The sequence below is a fragment of the Lampetra fluviatilis genome, chromosome 49 (assembly GCF_964198595.1).
Source record: "Lampetra fluviatilis chromosome 49, kcLamFluv1.1, whole genome shotgun sequence".
NCBI classification, from domain to species: Eukaryota; Metazoa; Chordata; class Hyperoartia; order Petromyzontiformes; family Petromyzontidae; genus Lampetra; species Lampetra fluviatilis.
Window position 1 is genome coordinate 2,034,826 of NC_136323.1, and position 20,060 is coordinate 2,054,885.

Below are 20,060 nucleotides of genomic sequence, written 5' to 3' on the forward strand. Positions count from 1 at the left end.
CTGCACGCACACGCACGCACACGCGCGTTTTTATATAAAAATAAAAAAAGACAAAGACATAGCCTCAACAGACTGTTGGGGAAAGTGCTGTTAGAGAGCATCTATGAAAGCCGCAACGGCACACGAGGGGGTGGGTGGACAGCACCACACCTGGCCGCCTTTGTCTCCCCGGTGCTGATGCTTATATACCGTGGGTACTCGTCTTCGGGGAGGCTCAGGACCGTTTAAAATATTCACCGCTGTTATCAGTGACGCTCCCCCATACGTGTATTTTTACGCACGCGAGCGAACGCTCACACACACAAATATAGCCTGCTTTGCAACCCGAGATTTGACGAGATCGGACGCGCTCCAGGTGATTTTCTCGGAGGGTGGATGTACGAATCACTGGATAATTGATCGGGAGGGTGAGTAAACAAGCGGGTGACTGGTTCGCCGGGTGCGTGAGCAGGCGGACGAGCCAGACGGACGAACTAATACACCGGGCGGTGGACAAGTCCAAGGAGGAAGCGGGGGGAGAGCAAGAATCGAGAAACACCTGCAGGGCAGCAGCAGCAGCAACAGCAGCAACGCAGCGGTGCATTGTGGGAAATGTGGCTGCCACTCGCCTCTCGCAGCCGTTGCCGTCGGGGGACACGTAGTAGCCGGGCAGGCACTGGCCGCAGTCGCGCCCGGTCACGTGTGGTCGACACTCGCACTGGCCCGTCACCACGTTGCAGCCGCCGGGGTTGCCCAGCGTGCCCCACCGGGAGCACGCGCACGCTGCGCGCACGCACGACGGCACACGGGGGGGACGCGTGAGTTACGCGTGCGCCGCGCGTGCGCGCGCGTGGCTGTGCGTGACGCACGCATGTCACGTGTGTACAGGTTTGTGTTGCGCGTGCGTGCCGCTCGTCGCGAGAACCCACGTCGGCACTTGTCCCCGTCGCCCGGCGCCAGCGCGTTGCCGTAGTGGCCGTCGCGGCAGCGGTCGCAGAAGAAGCCGGCCGTGTTGCGCGTGCACTTGAGGCACTCGCCCGTGCGCCGGTCGCAGTTGCCCACCGCGTTGGGGTCCACGTTGCCGTTGCACTCGCACTGGCGGCACGGCCTCACCGCGGCGCCATCCGCCCCCACGGTGTCGCCGAAGTAGCCGTCGCTGCACAGCTCGCAGCGCTTGCCTGGCGCGGTGGTGGCGGTGATGGGTGGTGGAGGGCGGACAGGAGAGATGCACGGAGTCGCTAAAACTCTGGGCTCACCGCATTGGCTTCCGGTTCAAGTTCAAGTTCATTTCAAGTTCATTTATTAGGTATAGCCTTGTGAGCCATTCGGCTCTTGAATTGGTTGCAAGCGCAACAAACAAAAAACAAAAACATGAACAAAAAACATCTTAAAGTGAATATGTAACTGAGCGCAAACAGAAAATCCAAGAAAAGACAGCAAAATATTGCAGAAAAAAACACCGTACACCAACGCTGTGTGCAAAAATCCCAGTGGGATGCAAGTCAAACAACCGAGCGAACGCATTATGAGGTCGCAATCATCACGAAGGAACCACGATACCTCGCTGATCTCGTCGATGGGGCATGAAATATCATCACGTGAACTCCGCTGATAATCCTCGCAGCGGCGGCTTTTGGCTAACTACCAAACGAAGGCGGTGGTCACGGCATTGCACGGCGCTTTCAGATGCGCTTCTGCTGCCGTCTGGAACGCTCTTCCTTCTGATATTAGAAAGCCACTGGAGCTTTGTGCACTTTTAACTCATATAGATTGAAAACTCGGATTCCAACCGTCAGGCAATGGACCTCACGCTCACGTGCAGAGCGAATGGGAAAGTGCTGCCTTCTGCTGTCCGTTGACAAGAAATGTCACTTTAAGGTATCTCAGCATCCGGGATATCCGCTTCCCGTGGGCAGTTCTCCAACACCGAGGGTTGCACTCCCACCCTGTGATAGATCCTAGTTGCCTACTACGTCTCGTGACTGTGACGCCGATCGTGCAATGGGGATACAATTGGGAGAAACTCTTAACAGTAACAAAAACAACTCACACACTGGCCGAGCATTTGCAGCCGGGGTGGAGGGTGGGTGAGGGGGGTGGTGACGCCAGCATGCAAATGTGCTGGCCGGTAGGCCCAGCCACGTACCAGCCAGGCCGACAAAAGACGCCCACTGCTTCGCGCTCTTTCAGATGCCCTTCTGTGGCCGTCTGGAACGCTCTTCCGATATATTGAAAGCTCATTTCTGTCGAACTACTCTTTGTGTTTAGTTTGTTGTCCTTCCCCCGCATCTCCGATTAGCAAGCTTTGCTACGTACGTTGCAAAAGAAGTTCAACGTACACGTACGCACGCAGGTGAACGTTGGTACGCGCTCGCTAACGGCACCTGCCCCGACAGCGTTCAAGGCTACGCGGGAGGGATCTTTGTCTTAGTGCTTACCCGTGAGCCCCTGGGGGCAGCGCGTGCACGTGACCTCGCCGGACACGAGGGCGCACGTGGAGCCCTGGGGGCAGGGGCACGCGCGGCAGTCGTCGGCGCGGCCGCGCGTCGCGTCGCCGTAGAAACCGGCGGCGCACTGCTCGCAGCGACGCCCTGCGGTGTGGTGCTGGCACTCGCACGCACCTACACGCAGTGGCATACGCAGCGGCACACACACGTGGAACACACGCGCAGCATCGCACATACGCCCAGCACACAGGAAGCACGCGGACACACACGGCATGGCGCGCAGCACAACAAAGACACACGTTTGTTATTTTCTTTGAACCTTTACCGAAAGACCCAATACGTGGAACACACACAAGCCGCACACACACACGCACTCGTGGTGTGGTGCTGGCACATACACACACGTGCATACCACTGAAACGGTACAAGCATACACAGAAACCACACATGCGCAACACACGGACAGGACACACACGCAGGGCACATGCACACATCACAGCAATCGCCCAATGAGCCGTACAGACAGCCGGACGTCCACCGTGCTAACACTGACCCTGACCTTAACCCTGACCCTAACCATGACCTTAACCCTAACCCTGACTGGGCCACCGTCACGAAGACGCTGTGTGCCACAGGCACAGCCTGTCGTGGTTTTGCGGCAAGGGGCCTGGGTGTTGCTGTGTGCGATCCCAATCGAATGATCTGCCGGGAATGCTTAAAATGTGGATACATTTGAACCGTTGACGCCGGCACACGATGGCTTACTCTTTTCGCATGTCCGCCCAGAAGCAGGACGGGACGAGGTTGATAAAGACACACACCGCAGGATTAACCAGGGCGGCCGCGAGGCTCGAAGCGCCGTCAACAATCTGCGAGAACCGGCGAACGCGGTACCGCTCGGCCACCACGGAGAGAATAAGCTTCCCCGCCCGTGCACTCCGCGGGACTGGATGGACTTTCACGAAAAGCAGCCCGGTGATTAATGATGCAAGCATTCCCCGATTCGCTCATTACTCAGCGGTCCAGTCACTCCCTTGTCACTCTACTGTCGCTACCATGGTGGTTACCGTTCCCGTGAACTCAACTCACTGATTCCTCCACCTGAGTCGAGGACTCGGTGTATTTACAGACACCAGCTGTTTTGTCTCATCCACCACCACACTGTGTTCAACCACCACCGCCACACTGCACGTTACAACAATGCTCTTTATCACGAACTCACCCACCCACTTGATCACTCACTCACTCACTCACCCACCCACTCACCCACCCATCCACTCACTCACCACGCCGCAGGTCACGTCACTTCTCTTTCTGCTTCTTCCCTCGCACTGCTCCGCTATGGAATTCCCTCCTCCCATCGTCGTCTCTATTCCACAAGCCCTTATATCAATAACCTTGCCCAACTTAACCAACCTGTTACACTTTTACCAAGAGGCATGAACTAATTTCGTCAGAACTGCTTTTTGTGTTTAGTCTGTTGCCCTTCCCCCCGCACCTCCGATTAGCACGGTTGGCTACGTACGGCGCGAAAGAAGTTCAACATGTGTACTTTTACAACTTTGATCGTGCTGTTTGTTACTGGCCGCTTTACATTTTGGGCCTTTGAAAATAAAAGTGAAAACCCTGCCGAGAGCTGTCGCGTTTTGGGCCGTGGTGGCGGCAGCCCCATCGCGGTGGTGGTGGTGGCGGTGGTGGCGGTGGTAGTGGCAGTGGTGGCGGTGGTGGTGGTGGTGGCGGTGGTGACAGTGGTGGCGGTGGTAGTGGTAGTGGTGGCGGTGGTGGCAGTGGCCCCATCGCGGTAACGGTGGTGACGGTGGTGGTGGTGGCGGTGGTGACAGTGGTGACAGTGGTGGAATTGGTGACGGTGGTGACGGCGGTGGTGACGGCGGCGGCGTTGGCACGCACCGGTCTCAGGGTGGCACGAGCCGCTGTGGCCGTGGCAGCTGCAGGGGACGCAGGTGGCAAGGGGCCCCCCACCGGGGGGGTCGCGCCGGTGGCCCGGGGCGCACGCCTCGCAGCTCAGGCCGCGGTAGCCCGGCAGGCACGAGCACTGCTCCACCCAGCCCGCCGCGGCGCCGTAGCCCGGCCGCGCCGTCACCAGACGCACCTCGCCCAGCCGGCCCGTGCCTGCGGCCGGGCAGAGACGGTTGGGTGGGGGGGTGGGTGGGGGAAGCGGGGGTGGGGACAGAGAGACAGGAGGAGGGGCACGAATACACATGTTGTCAAAACTGCTCATAATTAAATCATAATGAGTATTTTATTATACATTCGGTATTTGCGCTATCGTTCGGCAAGTCTTCCGCGCCGAAACAGAGCAATCAACCCGCCTTCCGCAGGACGTCGTGAGTTAAATGCCAGGTAAGGTTAATCCTATTAATATATATTATTGATAGTATAACCCGGCAGGGGCCGACGTTGCCACGCGCAACTCCAACGCAGACATTTGCGGTTGAATTTTTGCTAATTTCATGAAAGAATTAGGACCGTGACGCCGGGCACACGACTGCCCCGCTTGTGTTGAATGACGTCAGGGGATCTTTTAGCGTCCACTGTGAAGCGGGTGGCGATCACATATTTTTCTTACACGACGAATGCACCCGCAGCAATAACCAGGGCGGCCTGCCAGGGGCTTTCAACCGTGAGCCTCTGCAAACAAAGAGGGCAAAACGCACGACCGCTGGGCCGTGCTCACCACACAACAGAGGGTCCCGCACGTGTCCTGTGTTTGTTGTGTGGCTCATGGAGAAGAGTGCTCCCTCGTGGCGTTCTATCGCAGTCCTCCAGGGACCTCTCCCGTGGCATTGGCGGCTACGAATATTATTCAAAAGGAAAAGGAAGTGAGACTTCGGTGGTTTGGCCATGTGTTGAGCATAGAGAAAGAAGATGTAATTGTAAGGGCTATGGAGTCTATAGACCAGTAAATTCGGACAATGAACCTTAGACTCACACGGAGACTCACAGACTCGCATAGACCCACAGACTCGCATAGACCCACAGACTCTCACAGAGGCTCACTGACTCACACAGAGAACCACAGGTTTCCACAAAGACCCAGAGACTTACACAGAGACTCACAGACTCACACATAGACCCATAGACTCACACAGAGACCCACAGACTCACACAGAGACCTACAGACTCACACAGAGACCTACAGACTCACACAGAGACCCACAGACTCAGACAGAGACCCACAGACTCACACAGAGACCTACAGACTCACACAGAGACCTACAGACTCAGACAGAAACCTACAGACTCAGACAGAAACCCACAGACTCAGACAGAGACCTACAGACTCACACAGAGACCCAAAGACTCACACAGAGACCCACAGACTCAGACAGAGAACCAGGGCATTATTCTGTGGGTCTCTGTGTGAGTATGTGGGTACAAGGAGCAGAGGGAGACTGAGGGTGAGAGGAGAGGATGCGGTGAAACGAGACACGAGGCTGGTGGGTGTGACTGGGGAAGAGGCACAAAAGAAAAGCTCACGGAAAAGGAAAATCTGAGCGGTCAAATATCGGGTGCTTTGTGGAAAATATCGTCGCGGTAGTACGAGAGTTTCGCAGAGCCCTTCCCCCCCGACAGTGCGGACCACCCACCAGTGGCCCCGCGGAGCACAATGGATTTCACCAAATCGCTGCTGAGGAAGTGTATTGTTACTACATGTGTACTGCGATGGTTTAAATCTCTAAGCAAAAAGAAAAGAGGAGCGAGAGCGGAGGCCATGACGTTGCCGCACGCCGAACGGAAGGTGCGGCCGCGTTGTTGCGTTGTTTGTTGTTGTTGTTGTTATCGTAGCCGTTTTACGCGAGAGATGGGCTCCGATGCACCGGTCTCGAACAACAGGCGGGGCGGGCGGGGAGGGAGGGGCGGCAAAAAAACACAGACGTGGAAGCACGCGGCCAAGATGATCAACACAGCCGTGTTTTTGCCAAAAAAAACCCAGACGAAGATGAATATTTATTACCAAGCGAATCGTGACCCCCTCCTGTGAATTAAACATCATCATGAGCCATCCCCCCTCACAAACCTGCTTTCAATTGTACAGATGATTTGTTGATGCCGCTGCGGCTTCTGAGTTGGCAGTGGCGCACGGGAACAAGAAACGCAGCGACAACAAAAACTCAACGCATTCCTCAATATCACCGCCGTGTGGCCTTAGAAGGAAAAGAATGTACAATAGGTGGTAGTTTTGGCCAATGGCCAATTCTTCGCAGCACATTTATACACGTACGTTGTCAAAATTGCTCACGATAAAATCATAATAATCTCGTGCATTCGCTATTAGCGTCAATCTCATGGCGGCAGTCTGCGGGAGCCTCACAGGAGGGAGCGATGTTGCCCTGCGAGGCATCCCAATCGAGTATTTTGCACTCTACACTTGTTACAAATTTGGCAAATGATGAGCACGGCACATTGACGTGTGCTATGAAGAAGGGGACATCGGCCCCAAAAACGTTGCTCATCGTGTACGTTTCCTTATGACGCCGCACAGCGTTATTGACGAATGCGTCGAGTGTTTTTCGTGCGTGCTCGTGCGCCACTGCCAACCCAACACGAGCGGCAGCAGCAGCAGCAGAGTCACCAGATAATTGAATGTAACGATCGGTTGGCCCAGCCGTGGTCGTGCGTGTCTCTCCCCGTGCGTGCGAGACTCTCACTCTTGTCGCTGTAGGTGCCACGGAGCTTGATGGCCGTGAGGTTAGAGAGGAGCTTCCTGAACTCGTTCGCGGGGATCTGCGGCGTCCACGGATACGCGGGGTTCTCGTGCAGCCTAGGCGGCACGCGGGGAGATCGCGAGTCAGAAACCACGCGCGGGGAGATCGCGAGTCAGAGAGGATAGAAACCTCCGGGGTCAGGCAGCAGCGGTGTCACCTCCACCCAGGAAATTCAGCAATGCGTCCGCGCTGAGACAGCCGGTGGTAGCGGCTCAGAGCCCACCTTCAGAAGGATGTCCTGAGTTAAAAGCCAGCTTGGGTAATTGGCAATAATTGCCCAAGCTTTGTGGTCCTATATTTTGATGTTTGGCCAACTCCACTCGTGAGTCTTCTACACATGGGGAATGACACCGCAGTACCCGGGCAAACACCCACACGTGCGGAGGGGGTAGTACTCGATCCCTGCACAGATGGAAATTAACCCACTTGCTATATTGCCACAATTCCCTATAGTCAGGAGACGTGGACTGCTACGTTTAACGAGTGTGTGTGTATGTTATCCACCAGTGGGGAGCGGTAGTGTCGCGGTTAGCGCGCCGCGCTACGAATCTGGCAGCCCGGGTTCGATTCCCACTCACGGCCAACGCCAGTGACGATTATCTGAACCGATCCTGGGCCTCCCCGAGGTCGACTAAGCCTCAAATGAGAACCTGGTGCGATGTGTAAACATTGCCACAGGGGAGACAAAGGCGGCCGGGCGTGATGCTGGCCACCCACCACCTCGTGTGCCGTTCCGGCCTTCATAGGTGCTCGGTAACAGCACTTGCCCCAACAGTCCGTTAAGGCTATATGGGAGGTCTTTGTCGTTGTTACCCACCAACCCTCACTACCTCCACAGTGTGCAGCGCATTACAAGTTGACGCGATTGCTATTTTTGTTGTTGACTTAAAGCTCTTGTGACTGCAGGAAATCATACTCTTAGGGTCTTTCGGTAAAATCACGTAGATAGAAAAAGATACAAATCACGACTGCTGTATTTTTTCACCTGAAGACGATTGATTGTGTTGCGATCGAAACGTCGTGATTTTTTATTATTATTGTATTACTTTTCTATCTACGTGACTTTACCGAAAGACCAAAAGAGTATATTTTTGTTGTTGTTAGAAACTCTGGCAAGCCGGCCGGATCGGCACCCTCCGTTCTCACGGGTGAACCCATCCACTCACACGTAGGTGTAGGTCTGCTGTTAGAAACTCTGGCAAGCCGACCGGATCGGCACGCTCCGTCCTCACGGGTGAACCCATCCACTCACACGTAGGTGTAGGTCTGCTGTTAGAAACTCTGGCAAGCCGACCGGATCGGCACGCTCCGTCCTCACGGGTCAACCCATCCACTCACACGTAGGTGTAGGTCTGCTGCCCGTCGGTGGGGTAGCGGTTGTTCTGCGCGATGAGCGGCACGGAGACGCGCAGGCCGGAGCCTTCGAGCACCACGTCCTCGGCGGAGAGGCGCACGTCGCGACGGTCCATGCTGAACGTAAAGGAGAGGTTCTGCCCGTAGCTCAGCAGCTGGTTCCCCAGGAACGCGTCTGCGGGACAGGGCGAGCGGGTGGGACGAGACGTCCTCAGACAAAACTTTGAACTAAACTATTTTTTGTTTTACCAGGTATGGCCCAATGAGCCGTATAGCTCAACGAAGTGGCTTATCGAGTGGAAATTCATAGCAGCCTAATGCTCCAAATGCAGGTCGATTCTAAATGTGGAAGGAAAACCTAGAGCACCCAGATAAAAATCCAAACACCAAATATACAGTTGTCAGGATCGGGATTGAGGGAGTTAACATCTCGCCACCGCGGCGCCCCCAGTGTGAGTGGGAATGGTGTACGGAACAGAGGTCACTTGGAGCGATCTCAGAGGTAGCTCCACACCACGACGAGGGGGGTTGCAACCCCTCCCGCCCCTACGGGACCATCTGTGAAAAAAGGGCGTCTAAAGCTCATCGGATTCCTACAGATTCTGAGACGCTCCGTTGCACGACGGTGACTCCGATAGCGCAGGTGGGATGTCAAAAAAAAACTGGGGGGGGGGGGGGGGGGAGGTGGGAAAAAAATCTACAAAAAACAAAGCGAGCGAGGATCGTTGCTTGCCGACGGCGTCCGGGTCACGGGGGGGGGGGGGGCACTCACTGGGGGCCACGAAGTAGATGGGCAGAGGGTCGGCGGAGGTGACGGTCACCTCTTGGGACGACCCCGACCACTGGACGGGAACCTCAGCGCCGTCGCTGCGCTGAGCCTTCCAGCCGTCCCGCCCTGAGCGACCAACACACACCGTGGGGGGGGGGCAAGGAGGGGCGGGGGGGTCAGCACCCGGTGGGCGGTGGGGGGGGGAAGCCCGATTCCGCCAGGGCAACACGAGCGGCGGATAATAAAAAGAAGGGGAAACACGGAGGGACTCTCTTCTCGCGATCATGCGCGCCCGAACGAAATCCGCCGGCTATTCGCGAGCCGCTCCACCCGGAGAGGGGCGAGGGAGCGCCGTGCCGCCCTGACCTGCGTGGAAGGAGGAGGCGACGGTGTGCGCCGCGTAGCCCTGGGCGCCGCTGCACGACGCCGCGTGGCCGAAGCAGAAGCACGCGGAGCAGCCGCTCGGGTTGCGCGCGTCCAGGTGGAAGTGTCCGGGGCGGCACCTGGCGCAGGTGGCCGGAGAACAAAGACGAAGATGGGCTGCGTGTGCCGAACGTGCTCATCGCAGGTGCGGGGGAAAGGCAACAAGCTAAACGCAAAAAGCAGTTCTGAAAAGTGCATAAAGCTCCAGTGGCTTCCTAAACCCCCCCCCCTGCCAAGGTGTCTTGAGATTTAGCGAGGCTTTCCTGGATAAACAAGCTGAGTAATAATAACAACAATAACATAACACTGTGGTTTTGTGTCCAGTTAGGAAACATCTGGACATGTGACAGTTCACCAGCATTGGCACGTGTGGGCCTGACTCCGCCGGTAAGACGCTCAACATCGAAGCCAGTCCAAGAGCTGATGGCATTGGACCAGCGCTGTTGATATAAATGCACTGCCAGACGAGTACGGCGAGAGAGGCGTTATTCACTTTCTGGGGTGCTCCTGGGCAAAAGCCCTGATCCCCATGGGTGCGTTCGCTCTGCCGTGCCTGACCAGAGAGGGCTTCGTGAATCTCGGGCAGCAAAGGGGACGAGGCAGTCCACAGACATCCAGACTACAGGAGGAAACTCGTTTGGGTCTTCATAAACACCGTCGCCCCAGATGCTCCCCCCCCCCATCTCCGCACTCTCCCTCGGGGAGCACATTTCACAACGTGGATTACGAACGGGACGCCGAGGCTGACCCCTTAGTTCCATGGAGAGAAAAGCAGAGAAAGACAAACATATCCCCCGCGCACGGAGCCGGCGTAAGAACGCAAGTTGAAGTTCTGTTAGCGAGCGCCTATGAAGTGGCTGGACGTATCCACCACAGCTGCCTGCCGTCTTTGTCTCCCCGCAGTGCTGGCTGATGTTTTTACGCACCGCTCCCGGGTTCTTTATTTAAAACCGAGTTGACCGAGGGGTGGACGCGGCACTAAACTATGAAACTAAACTTTTTTTTTATTTTACCAGGAAAAGTCCACTGAGCCGTGTAGCTGTTTTTCAGAAGCGACCTGGCCTCAAACGATAGCTCAACGAAGTGGCTCGTCGTCGTGTGGAAATGTTATAGCAGCCAAATACTCTAAACGCGTGACGGTGATTCTAAATGTGGAGGGAAAAAACCGGAGGACCCGGAGAAAAGAGCACGCGATTACCGGCGAGAACGTGCAAACTTCAGATATACAAATCCCCAGGGTCGGGATCGAACCCACGACCTCCTGGATACGAGGTGAGGGAGTTACCATCTCGCCAACGTGTTCAAGCGTCACGCCCCACTGATTTATAGCTCTGGCAGGGAATCAAAGTCAGGTAATGGAGGTTCGTAGTGTGGCGTGCAAACCGATGCGCCGCCACTCCCCGCACATGGAGACAAAGATTCACCCCGTGTAGCCTGCACAAGCTATTGGGGCAAGTGCTTGTTGACGTGCACTTATTAAGGAATCTATCGCAAAGTGCGCTAACAACCGCTCCTCACACACACACGGACTCACAAAGGCATGCGCATCAACACGCAACGCGCACGCCACTCAGACACACGCACGCAGACGTGCATACACTTGCTCTATTTAATCTTCTAGGTAGAGCACACAACGTTCCAGAATATTTTAACAATGCCATAATGATTTCCAAAACAATCTCGTTACATTGATACGATTACGGGAATACGTTTCTACAGCACTGCTGAAATACAAATTTGCAGTCACCATCCTCATCATCGTCGTGATGATAAAGCAGCCGAGCGGTGGTCAGAGGTCACGCAGTTGACATATTTCTACAGTTGTGCGGTAATTACTGAAGCCCGAAAAGCATTGCCTTTCAAAATCACGGGAAGGGTGACTTTAATCAAATCCAGCATCCAGCGCTGTGTGGCAGAGAGTTCGACAAGAGCCAGTGTGCCGTGCCCAAGGTTGGAACACGTAGATTAGAGAACAAACCCAGGTCAATGACTTCATCCAAACTAAAGGGGCTTGAACGGGATGCGTCACGGTCAAGTGGCACAATGACCGGCGGTCAACAACAACAACAATGGAGCGTCAGCCAAGGAACGGAACGTGTCCGGGAGAGATAGAGAGAGTACATCCGCCGGAGAGATGGAGTCGGAGCAATCAGCACCGGTGCATTTGTTGCATCGCAGGATCGCGAGAGGCGCGCTGGCGGATTGGGGAGGCCATCGTGCAGCGGTGGATTGACCATGGCCGTTTGTGTTGGACGGACCCCCTAAGAGGGCGGTGGTCGACGTCCTGAAGCAATGCATTCTGGGTCACTCCAGGCTCAGCAGTGGTTCTGCTGCTGTGGTCGTAGGCTGCGCTCCAGTACCACGACGATCACGGATAGAATTTACGCACAAGCCAGCCAGGGGCGCAGCCGGGGATGTGAGCCCAACTTTACATCTGTGTTTTTTACTCTTTTCGCAGCAGAAGACCTGGCCGTGACCCCCTCTCTGCCGAACAGATGGCTGTAATCGCGCGGCTTAACTTCCCAGTCCCCCCCCCCCCCATGGGGTCTGCCTGTTTGGTACATTATCTTTCCTGACTATAACGTCACAAAGGAGGCTTGACGCAGCAGCAGCAGTAGCAGCAGTAGCAGCAGTTCGGCTCCTGCTATGCTATGATAACAACGACAGAAAAATGCAACGCATTCGCCGATAACATTCGCCTTTAAATAAAGCGTAACGTCGCTATTACACCGCTGCCCGGCCGGAGGGCCTTGTGGGCTTCTCGCAAGCGTAGGGTGTCCTGCTATGTTGCCGCCTCCGCGAATTGGATGGAACGCGATGAGATGAATGCATTCGGGAACACTTTTTTTTTATTACGTGAATTGTATAAAACGCGAGTGAGAGAACGGAACTACGTCGCGCGAGGAGCCATAAGCGGTTGCGACGCGGCTGCCTCGGCATAGCATCACCGGACGAGGCATCGGGATGCTGCTGGATGCTTCGAGAAGCTACCCACGCGCGCCTTCGTGTTTTTTGTTCAGCCCCGCGCACAGCATCTCCAGGAGCGCAACAACCACCGCGTCGCAGGAGTACGAGACTGCGTCCAACCGCGACCCACAACCTTCTTGCAGCCTGCGGGCGCCGGTCGAGCGAGCGCGGCAAGCAGCGGGGCAAGCTCAACAGAGTGACGGTGGAAGGGAGGCGCGTTTGCGGCAGGCAGAACGAGCGACCACCCATGGACGTCCGCCCCCCCCCCCCCCACAACGGACCGCGTGGGCAATCTCTCGCATGCGCGGACCGCTGCCAACACGAACACGCTTTCATGCCCCGCGGGAAATGGTACTGCGAGACACTTAATGAACTTGTTATTGTTTGGAGAGGGCCTGGCGGATAATGAGAACTCTGTGGTGAAGGGAGAGGTGTTATGTGTGTGTATGTATGTGGGGAGCGGAAGTTATAGCGGTTAGCGCTACGCTGCACTACTAAGCTGGCCACCCGGGTTCGATTCCCGCTCACAGCCACCATCAGTGAAGATTATTTGAATCGGTCCCGTACCTCCTCCTAGGTCGACTCAGCCTCAAATGAGTACCTTGGTGTGGTCTGTAAACATCGCCACTAGGGAGACAAAGGCGGCCGGGCGTGGTGTTGGCCACCCATCCCCTCGTGTGCCGTGCCGGCCTTCATAGATGCTCGCTAACAGCACTTGCCCCAACAGTCTGCTGAGGCTATACGGGAGATCTTTGTATTTTGTTTCGGATGTGGGGAGTCGTGGCGCAGCGGTTAGCGCTCCGTGCTACGAACCCGGCGACCCGAGTTCGATTCCCGCTCACAATCAAAAAGAGTGGCGAATATTTTAACCAGCCTCCCCTAGGTCGACTCAACCTCAAATGGGTACCTGGTGCGATGTGCAAACATCGCCACTGGGGAGACAAAAGCAGACCACGAGTCTTCCGATTGTCATGGGAGATTGGTGAATGGTTCTGTGTGCGAGTCCAGGTTTAAGCCACTTAATCTGACCGGATGGCTCAGTGGTAGAGCGAGCGGCTTGTCCTCCCGGACAGGGGGCGGTCTCAGTCCATCGTCCTTCGGGGGGGGGGGGGTCGATACACTGGCCGTGAGAACGTGGAGCATTCACACACCGGTTGCAGTTGTCCCCTTCAACGTTGGGCTTGCAGACGCACTGCCCCCCGTCCTGGCAATCGTGGGTGCTCCCAGCGGGGTCACACGCGCAAGGCCTGCGGAACACGCGCGCACAGTCATACATGTCGTGCGGTCTGTTCTGGGTGACCACAGTCGCATACTACCGGAGAGTTTTTTTTTTTTTCCCTTTGTGCACCAGGAATCCGCATCTGCCATGCTTTGTGCAGTGGATGTGGTTTAGGGTGGACCGTGAGCATACTCTTAGGTTTTATCGGTAAAGTCACATAGGTAAAAAATAAAAATAGAAATTAAATAATAATGAATGAAAATAAATCAATTAAATCACGACGTTTCGGAGGCAACACAAGTCTCCGTCTTCAGGTGGGACCGTCACAGCTAAATTTACTGTATCAAGAATGGACCATGAGCATTGTGGAAGATCAAACCCAGGGAACGTCTGCGTCCAGGGATCTTTCACGACGTGAAAGACCCAGCCACCGAGTCCCATAGTCGTAGCCCGTGGCCGTGAGGTCCCCACCTGCAGCCGTTGTGGGAGAGCGAGTGGTGCCCAGGCTGGCAGCGATCGCACCTCTGACCCCCGACCCCAGCCTTGCATGCGCACTGCCCGGTGGTGCTGCACTGCACGCTCAGAGAGCCTGCGGGACGGGGGTGGCACCACGCACACAAAGACAAAGATCCCCCGTGTAGCCTTAACAGACTGTTGGCGAGCAACAACTATGAAGGCACCAAAAGACACATGCGCACGCACGCACACGCGGATGTACGCACACACGCGCACCCACACGCACACACACAGACGAATGTACACACCCACAAATGCACGCGCGTACACATGCACGTACATGTACACACACACACGGAGATGCACACGCGCACACGGACAACAAACACAAACAGGTGCAAACGCGCACAGACACACGGACGCAGGCACACACACACACCCGTGAATTCACAGGCACGAAAACCCGGTTTAATCACAGGCAGCCGCCTGGTTTTGAACCCAATTTCTCAGCAGCCGTGGCACAGGGTTCTCTTGACCTCCGAGCCACCCAGCCACCCCTTGCAAAAGAATTCCAAGAGCGGCGAGAGAAACGGTGCAAGCCGGCTGGGTTGGGCGAAACTTGAACGTCATCATTATCGACTCAAAATGCCTTTTAAGTCAGGACCAATGAAGAACGTGGGATAATTGATGTTTTTTTATCCTTTCGTCGAAACGCATCCACGCCTTCATTTGGCTTTGGGTGGAAAGGCGTCTCCGCGTGGACGCCGTGGTGTTTGATGCGCCGTCGCACCTGGCATTTACGACGAATGAAAAATTGCACGGGCTGAGAAAGAGATTGCACGGACGCACAGGCGTGACTCCTGTTATTCACCGGTTAATAAAGAGGCGTTGGAATTCGTCCTTCCGGTACAAAAGGAGAGTCTCGTTCGTAAGTGTGCGGAGCAGTGACAATGAAAAAAAGAGACGGAGGGAGAGAGAGAGAGAGAGGCTGTGGTGAAGAGACATGGGCCATGTTTAATTATTTGTACAGCTCTTTGATTCGTGGATTATGAGAATTCAGAGCATGTGGTTCAGAGAGCTCTCAATAGCCATGTGAAAGAGCGTGGAGCGGGTTTGATCACAACCCCGACGCCTTTATATTTGGAGTTTGATGTCCTCCCAGTGGTCGCGTGGATTTTTTCTCCAGGTCCTCCAGTTTTTTTCCCCTCCACATTTAGAATCAACATGCGTTTAGATTATTTAGATTATTTGGCTGCTATACATTTCCACATGATGGGCCACTTTGTTGAGCTATCATTTGTAGCCAGGTCACTTCTGAAACAGAAGTGAAGAGCTCAGTGGGCCTTAAACAAAATATATATTGTTTAGAAATGTGCTTCCCTTTCCTCTACCTTGCACTCATATCGTGTTGTTTGTACTGTTTGGTGTTGTAACGTTCTGACCCGCCCCGACTGGACATCCGTGAAAAAAAGCTTTACAGCTCATCGGATTCCTACAGTACAAATGACTATTCTGATTCTGAGATCCTACATTGTGAATACATGTTTCATTCTCCCATGATCCAAGTTTCATTCTCCCATGATCCAAGTTTCATTCTCCCATGATCCAAGTTTCATTCTCCCATGATCTAAGTTTCATTCTCCCATGATCCAAGTTTCATTCTCCCATGATCCAAGTTTCATTCTCCCATGATCCAAGTTTCATTCTCTAATTCTCTAAGTTTCATTCTCCCATGATCCAAGTTTCATTCTCCCATGATCCAAGTTTCATTCTCCCATGATCCAAGTTTCATTCTCCCATGATCCAAGTTTCATTCTTCCATGATCCAAGTTTCATTCTCCCATGATTCAAGTTTCATTCTCCCATGATCCCATGCTAGAGCGTTGCCCCCTCGAATGCGTGGGGTTCCCTCCGGGTGCTACGGTCTCCTCCCACACGTATAAACACTCACCATCAATCGGCTGAAAACATCTTAAAATAGAAAAAAACCTGGATAAATAAGTAAAAATAAAGTAAAATTAGGTTCTCAGGGGCATGGAATTTGATGGTCTCAGCACAGACATCATTGACTGCTTAATAATAACAGTAAGAATCTTTATTTAACCTGGAAAGCCTCACATAGCTTCAATACTCTATTGAATAATGTCCACTAAAAATAACGATAATACTGTAATCATAATTCTGGCCTTGTATAAATCCACTGCTGGATGAACGTCTTCCCACACTGTTCCAGCCACAGGGAGTATTGCAGATAGTGTCACAGCACCAGTTGATATATCACTCGCCACTGATGTCAGTTCCTGGCCAGCAATAACACTCAGGTTGCCGCGTTCAAAGCGCAAGTGCGCTAACCACTGCCCCACCGTCCGCTGTTACTCTGGCTAATCTCTCACTGGTGCAGCATGTATAAAAAACTAACCGTTAATTATTTTTTATTTTACCAGGTTATGCCCACTGAGCTGTGTAGCTCTTTTTCAGAAGCGACACGGCTACAAACGATAGCTCAACGAAGTGGCTTATCATCGTGTGGAAATGTTATAGCAGCCAAATACTCGAAACGCGTGATGGTGATTCTAAATGTGGAGGGAAAAACCGGAGGACCCGAAGCAAAATCCAAACGACCACGGTGAGAACATGCAAACTACAAATATACAGGCGTCGGGTTCGGGATCGAACCAACAACCTCCTGTATAGCAGGCGAGGTAGTTAACATCTCACCACCGTGGCGCCCCAGGAAATCAGAGTAACTGCATTAAAAAAAAAATCCGTGCAACCATGCGGCCTAGTCGCATGAGTGCAGTCAGACACGAGATCTCCAACGTGTCAGCGTGTGGCTGTGCTCGACACTCGCAGCGCCGGTGGGTGGCGAGTGAATTGAGAATACCGATTTGTGCGATAATCAACAGATACCATCTTATGGAGAGACTGGGCCCTGACATTAGAAGATAGAATTTCCACCACTGGCTAAAGGCCCTCCCAACCCCCCCCCCCCCTCCGAACCCAAAGGAGATGAGCCGCGCCCGACGCTCGCTTCAGCCGGGAGACACCGACCAGTCTTTCGGAAGGGCCGAACAAACCCAAATTTTGACATTTCCCCCTCGAATCGTAGCGGATCCACGGTCGAAGCCACCCATTCCCCACGTGGCCGTGTGTGGACTTGGCAGCGGTGGCATCAAAGTGCAACGGCCTTCATCCAGCAGCAGATGAAGACTGGCCGGCTGTGGATCTTTCGTCGACAGCGATGACCATTTGCGGTGGTGCAGTGGGACCCGGCCATAACTCTGACATCAGCGGTGTACGGCTCCCCTGTCTCCCCATCTTTATCGCCTTCTTCTCTGAGGTGACGTCAATTCAGGCCATGCAGCCTGTGTGCTGTGATGACTCAACGTCAGTTTGATTAGCTTTATCACGAGTTTTAAACACTCCCCCCCAGCCCCCGTCTCCATTTGTAGCTTTTCTTTACGTATATTATTGCAGTTTTTATTTTATTTATTGTGGGTTTATTTTTTTAAAGCTTGTTCTCTCTCCGCCTGTGGGAAAGTGAGTTTGCGAGTGTGTGGGAGTGCCGGCATGAGGCAGCGCGATGGTTAGCGTACTGAACCGGCGATCCTACTCACGGCCAACATCGTTGGCGAATGCATCTGAACATACTCTTTGGTTCTTTCGGTAAAGTCACGTAGATATAATATCAATAGATCACGACGTTTTGATCGCAACGCAAGCAACCGTCATCAGGTGAAACAAACACAGAAGCAGAACTCCTACGTCAGCAGAACTCCTGCTGTGATTGTCTCACCTGATGACGGTTGCTTGTGTTGCGATCGAAACGTCGTGATCTGTTGATTTTCTACCTACGTGACTTTACCAAAAGAACCAAAGAGTATGGATTCCTGCAGTCACGAAAGCTTCAAATCAAGATGTCTATATAATATCTTGTGCGCGAGAGTGTGTGTGTGTCTGTTACATCACAGAACCTGTTCCTAGAAAACACTCATAGCAGAGGCTGGGCCAAGCCACAGATGATGCTCTGCATGGCCCAGCGAGCCTGGGATGTGTCTCCCCAGAAATGGAGCAATTGTGGGCTCTCACTCACAAGATGCAGAGTTCAAATCCCAGCCAGGGTCAACTCCTAGCCCTTCCCCATCGTCAGAGTCATCAGTGTCATCATTCGGGTCGCCACCTGTTCGAGATTTTTATTTAGTCACGGTAGCTGTCCTGAGACATTGGGAAGTATTCCCCGCAGTATTATCTCGGCTGCGCTGTCAGCATTGTGTCGTGAGAATACATATTTATTTGGAAACTGTCATGGAGCAAGTACAACCATGTGCTAGACAATGGCCCACGGAAGTGGATATCACCAAACTACCTTGAAGTGACCTCTGGTCCACACACAGGAGGACAGCACATTCCTACTGAGAATGAGGTTCATTGCATGACAAGGTGACATTTTTACTCGCAGAGCTGCGAACGTATACACATTAAGATACCGAACAAAGTTTCACGTGAACCTTTTTATTGTGCAGTCACTGGTTGCCGAGCTGAGACCATCAAGTCGTGATACTCGAGAGCATGGTTTCATCACAGCTCAATCTATGCGAGTCCATGGGTCCCTGCGTAAGTCTATGCATCTTTGCGCGAGTCCTTGGGTCTCTACGTAAGTCTGGTTGGTCCAGGTGTCAAGTCATCGATGGCCAGGCTGAGACCATGAACTCACTACACTCGAGTACCCGGTTTCATCAGCAGTGGCAGCTGCCTGTAATCGGGCCCAGGATCCCAATCCGGTGCCGCTCTCACCTCCGACCTCAGAGCCCTCTCACGATCACCAACCTCCCGGCGTTAGGGTGGCGGCCACTCACCCACGGGGTCGCAGTTGCAGGGCAGGCAGGGCCCCGAGCCGTGCTGACGGTAGAAGTTGTCGCGGCAGCGATCGCAGAAGGGCCCCGCGGTGTTGTCGCGGCAGCCCGTGCAGTGGCCGCCGTTGCCCGTCGTCTGGTAGAGGGAGCGGTCGTAGTGGCACACGTTGGAGTGGCCGTTGCAGGCGCATGCTGCGGGCGGGTGGGTGGGAGAGACGGGCGGGAGACGTTACAAAAGCCCGGGTTCGCTACACACCACACACCTCCATCGACTGACTTTTGGGGGTCAGACCGCGAGAGTAAAACGCGTGTCGTGCACCCTCCTCCTCCACCCGACACAACCAGCTCATGAAGTTGTCACGTGACGAACAAGCGGAGGCAATTTATTTCCGCTTCAGCAGCAGCCACCACCGGTAGTGTCAAGCAGCATAATCATCACATGGACTCCGGTCATCCGCACAGCAGCGGCTCTTGGCTGGACATCGAATAAAGACGGGCAGCGCATCGCGCGGCGCTTTCAGATGCGCTTCTGCGGCCGTCTGGAACGCTCTTCCGATATTAGGAAGCCACTGGAGCTATGCACTTTTAAATCATAATCTAGATTGAAAACTCGTTCTTTAGAACTGCTTTTTGTGCTTAGTTTGTTGTCATTTGCACCTCCGATTTAGCAGGGTTCACTTCGTACGGTGCAAAAGAAGTTCAACAGTGCATGCATGAACATACATTGTGTTGGAGAGAAATTCAAAACATTACACTTTTTGTGGTTACATCTAGCAACATCATGCAGGTGCCAATGTATTACTGCCGAAGCAGTGAAAAATTGGCACGTGTGGTACTGGCCACACTACTCCTTCGTGCTCTGTGTGC

General features: G+C 54.0%; 1 protein-coding gene across 2 annotated transcripts in view; it reads right to left on the reverse strand.

The window, feature by feature from the left end:
• LOC144948428 (laminin subunit gamma-1-like) overlaps positions 1-20,060 on the reverse strand; it is a 137,158-nt gene that overhangs the window by 12,504 nt on the left and 104,594 nt on the right. For both annotated transcript variants that reach the window (XM_078877885.1, XM_078877886.1), the window contains 11 exons: positions 19,197-19,385; positions 14,356-14,473; positions 13,817-13,912; positions 9,642-9,778; positions 9,279-9,401; positions 8,492-8,681; positions 7,097-7,209; positions 4,335-4,556; positions 2,418-2,600; positions 909-1,157; positions 609-762 (listed from right to left, as the gene is read on the reverse strand). In XM_078877885.1, the coding sequence (XP_078734011.1) occupies positions 609-762; positions 909-1,157; positions 2,418-2,600; positions 4,335-4,556; positions 7,097-7,209; positions 8,492-8,681; positions 9,279-9,401; positions 9,642-9,778; positions 13,817-13,912; positions 14,356-14,473; positions 19,197-19,385 (1,774 nt within the window). The remainder of the gene's footprint in view (positions 1-608; positions 763-908; positions 1,158-2,417; positions 2,601-4,334; positions 4,557-7,096; positions 7,210-8,491; positions 8,682-9,278; positions 9,402-9,641; positions 9,779-13,816; positions 13,913-14,355; positions 14,474-19,196; positions 19,386-20,060) is intronic.